This window comes from Neophocaena asiaeorientalis, unplaced genomic scaffold (genome assembly GCF_003031525.2).
Source record: "Neophocaena asiaeorientalis asiaeorientalis breed wild unplaced genomic scaffold, Neophocaena_asiaeorientalis_V1.1 scaffold254, whole genome shotgun sequence".
Lineage (NCBI taxonomy): Eukaryota > Metazoa > Chordata > Mammalia > Artiodactyla > Phocoenidae > Neophocaena > Neophocaena asiaeorientalis.
In genome coordinates, this window is record NW_020174705.1 from 7,532,757 (window position 1) to 7,537,179 (window position 4,423).

At 47.9% G+C, this 4,423-nt stretch overlaps 1 protein-coding gene across 2 annotated transcripts in view; it reads right to left on the reverse strand.

The window, feature by feature from the left end:
- Window positions 1–299: 299 nt before the first annotated feature.
- Window positions 300–4,423, reverse strand: part of USP7 (ubiquitin specific peptidase 7) — a 31,147-nt gene continuing 27,023 nt past the window's right edge. For both annotated transcript variants that reach the window (XM_024759461.1, XM_024759462.1), the window contains 5 exons: window positions 3,431–3,530; window positions 2,360–2,479; window positions 2,135–2,206; window positions 1,916–2,006; window positions 300–1,601 (listed from right to left, as the gene is read on the reverse strand). In XM_024759461.1, the coding sequence (XP_024615229.1) occupies window positions 1,495–1,601; window positions 1,916–2,006; window positions 2,135–2,206; window positions 2,360–2,479; window positions 3,431–3,530 (490 nt within the window). In that variant the 3' untranslated portion in view covers window positions 300–1,494. The remainder of the gene's footprint in view (window positions 1,602–1,915; window positions 2,007–2,134; window positions 2,207–2,359; window positions 2,480–3,430; window positions 3,531–4,423) is intronic.

Sequence of the window (4,423 nt, forward strand, 5' to 3'; positions counted from 1 at the left end):
CTGGGCAGGAAGTACCCGCCGGGTGGTGAGCAGCCCAGGGACACAGTGCGCCAGGCGCGGGATGCAAGGCCACCTCCCCTGGGCCACGCCTTCCACCATTTCAGTATTTCCGGTCATCTTATTGTACTTGGCTCCTGCCCGGAAAAACTTTTTCTTAAGCTTAAATGGGATGAATCAGAGGCAAAGACAACGCCACCCCCCGCCCCCCGCCAGAAAACCTCATTATAAACGAATAGGTTCCCCAGGCCTATTTGCAGGGAGAGCAGAAATCTCCCTCAACTTCCACGTCACTCACTGAGTTATAATTTTTATAGAAAATTTTATTCAACATACAACATTTTCCAGCAAAAAGGCAATATACAGGAAGAGTCGGTGTACACTGCTGCTACAGAAACAAACGAAAAATACTGGAGAAGGATGAAAAAAAGTGTCACCTGCTGATTCTATTTTACTGCACTCAAAACTAGACACGCAGCTGGCGTCAGCTCCAAAGGAAAAGGCCGGACTGAAAGAAAACTACACACAATGAATATCAACATCAGTGAAAGTCACTTAGATTCACCCGACAAAATGCCACCTCCTCCCAGTGGTAAATTGTACATGTTCATTCATTAAATATACAATTTCAATTTTCCTTTTTTTTCTTTTTTCTTTAGCTTTTTTATACAAAGTCAACAGCTTGCTAACACCAGTGGGCATGCCCTCTTTGCTAAAAGGCCCTCCTTTCTTGGTTCCGCCTGTTCCGTTTTAAGGAGACAAGTCTGTTTATAATTTTTTCACCTGCTCGAACGAACTCTTGAGATCGTTAGGTTTGCCGAGAGGCAGCATAGTACACCTTAATTGTATTGAACAGCGTTTTCAATTTAATAAAAAGACCCCCGAAGTGTCTGTCAGGCCTGTATTCAGTGCATCCACTCTGCAAACGGGCTGCAGGACAGCGGTGGCTGACGGAAGGGAGACGAGTTTATTAAAAAGACCCAGGCAGCTGGGGAGACCGAGGAAGGGGCGACAATACACGAGTGAAGGAAAGAGCGCTATTTATTAGGTTGTGAGTTTCTCTGTTTCGCCTTTACAGATGCACAAAAAGTCATTGAAAAGTATAATTGAGGGAAAGACGTCAGACGAGCCTAAACAGAAGACTTACTAGCTGTGGGGCTGGCGGCCGGGCCCCGGGGCGGGGACAGCCGAGCCTGTCCAGCGCCGCGCCGCACCCACCGGCCGTCCCCCGACACGCTGACAGCGCCTTGCATCGTGGTTACCATAAAATAACTCTCACTGGCATCCAAGCTTTATAAAAACACCTTCATTTTGCTCAAAAAGGGCATCAATAGATACAGAGAAGCCACACTGAACAGCCTCAACAAAATAAAATTAACACCAGCAGCAAATCCTCTTGCTGAAGACTTGGGACAGCGCTCGCACACCAGAGTTCTTGGCTGTTGTTAAAGGGCACACCCACCGCGGTCCGCCTCGCCCACCCGCCAGGGGAGGAAGTCAGTTATGGATTTTAATCGCCTTTTCCAGGTATGTGTAGCGACTCCTCTTTGGGGCTTTGTTGAAGTGGTCGAGCCCTAGCCAAGGCCGAGGATGAGACATGTTACCTGGCGGGGAGAGAAAGCAACTGAGACCACAGAGCCCAGGCTTGGGCCCCTGGAGCGAGTGCACCCCACCCCCAACTGAGGTCTCAGGGCTCCCAAGGGCAGCACCGTCTCCCCTAGGACCTTAGTTTTCTCGGCCATTGTGTGATGCCTGCCAAGTTCATCGGTCACAGGCTGCCGTTCCTCCCTGTTCTACAGATGAGGAAAACAAGGCCGACTCTCCCAGCTGGAGAAATACGAGGGCCGCCACTCGAACCCAGGGCTGCCGGCCTCCCGGCCCCTTACTACTTGCTTCTTCCCTGTGGGAGGGCTCTTACCAGGCTGAGGTTCAAAGTCTTTCAAGTTTACTTCATACTCATCTTCATTTATGTACTGGTGTCGGCCCATCATCACAATGGCAAATTTAAACTGAGAGACAAAAATCGAAAACGCCATTCATTCCAAATACTAGCAAAACTCACACGTCTGGCAAAAAAAAGTCAAGACTTTAGCATCCCACCCGACAAATTACTCGCAAGTATCCAAGAAGCGCGTACCTTTTCAAACTCCTTTTCCTGGATGTCTAGCAGACTCTGAATCCGCTTCATCACCTCTCTGAAATGCTCGCCCTGCGACGACAAAGGGCGCATGTGCTCACAAAGCTCATGCCCTCCTGTGCCGCCGCCTCAGGGAAGGAGCCCCACTGAGCAACGCTAACCCAGAGCGCGAGGGCCCAGGTCCCGACCCGAGACACTCCGTCTCTTAGCAGAAGGACGCCTCACCTGGTGTATCCTCAGCAAGAACGGGATCCCGAATGTCCCAAACACCTCTTTGTGGAAATGTGCCACTGTGATCAGCATCTCATTTTCCTTATCTATGTCTACCTGGTCCAAAGGTATTTCCTGGGGACACACATTTTTAACACAAGGGGTTGAGAAATTCAGTTAATGCAAACACAGTGTCACATTTTAATTCTTAATTCTGACTCACTCCTCCAACAAGGGAAGCTAGGTCAGATTTTTGCCAAAATGTCATGTTTGGGGCTTGTTAGAATAATTAAGAGTTTAGAGCCAGGAGAAATAGCTAAGCTTAAAAGAAAACTCTGGGGACTTCCCTGGTGGCACAGTGGTTAAGAATCCACCTGCACGCGGCCAAAAATAAATAGATAAATATTTTAAAAAAGAAAACTTTTTTTAAAAAAAAACTATTTATTTATTTATTTGGCTACATTAGGTTTCTGTTGTGTCACGTGGGATCCTTAGTTGCGGCATGTGGGATCTAGTTTCTTGACCAGGGATCAAACCCGGGCCCCCTGCATTGGGAAGGCGGACCCTTAGCCACCAGACCACCTGGGGAGTCCCAAAACTCTGGGCTTTAAGAGACCAAATAACGAGTTGTTCCAGTTACTGTGGAAATCTCAGCAGTTTTAAAATAAACAGGGACCCAGTTTCTGACTAGATGTGCTTGATGATCCATACTTAAAATTAATTTCTAAGGACAAATAAGTGAGATATCTGGAGTAGTAGAGAGTAGAAGGGTGGCTGCCGGAAGCTGGGGCGAGAGTCTCAGCGGAGCAGATGGATGGCGGTGAGGAATGTTCAACAAGAGGAATGTGCTCACACTACTGAACAGTACATTTTAGGTTAGGTCTATTTTATCATAATAAAACATTCAATTTTTCAAAATCTGGCAGAATTATATTAACCTCAGGGGTCACTTCATCTACCGGCACACAAACACAACGACAGCCACCGCCAGGAGCCGCCGTGCTGCCTGAATAAGCTGCGGGCTGCCGCCCCACCTGCCGGGGCTCAGGAGCCCTTCCTCCCTGGTGCAGCCAGAGGGACGCTCACCTCTATTCGAAACGTTCGACTTGTCGCAGGAGATAAACATTCTAGGAGTTCGTCTTCTTGATGCACACCAATAATTTTGTAGCTTACGATTTCTAGCAGCCTGTGCAAAACAGGGAAGAGTGTGAACTATATACATTCATGTAAAAAAAACTTTCTAGGGCCTCCCTGGTGGTGCAGTAGTTGAGAGTCCGCCTGCCGATGCAGGGGACATGGGTTCGTGCCCCGGTCCGGGAATATCCCACGTGCTGCAGAGTGGCTGGGTCTGTGAGCCACGGCCGCTGAGCCTGTGCGTCCGGAGCCTGTGCTCCGCAATGGGAGAGGCCACGGCAGTGAGAGGCTCACGTACCATAAAAAAACTTTCCAGAAAACTATTCGTCTGTCATTTTATTACAAAGCTATGAAGATTCGCTTGTCTTCTTATGAAGATTTGAAATGCAAAAGCAGGTATCCTTGGGGAGCATACAGAACACTGGCCAGGGACCCCCTCGGAGCGTGTGTAAATCTTTCTTGCTATGGTTCCAAACTGGGCAGGGCTTGTGAAATGTTTCTCACTCTTTAGATAACGAAGGCCTCATTCTTTTATTAATTTTGTAAAGAAAACATTCCGGGAACCAAGTAGCCCCAAAGGCTGTTCCATCCTACGAGCTGAGTGTAAGACAAGGTGATAAGACTAGCACCTGACTCTGAAATAAAAACTGAACATCAAATCTGGGGCTTCTTTCTGCGGCTTGAACACTGGCGAAAACAGATGAGAAGTGACCAGATTTCTCAGACACAGTCAAGGCCCACGTTTTCCAGCTTCAGCTGATCAGTTTGCTTGAATCACTCTTCCTCTGCTTGGATTTTCTACCTGAATCTCCCTTTTGCACTACTGCTAATTAATATCCAGAGACACAGGGAGGGAAGACGGGCAAAAGAAAAGGATTAAATGTGAAGTATTTATATAAAGTGTTGCAAAGTATGGGCTGAAAGATGAGCATGGCAACTACTGCG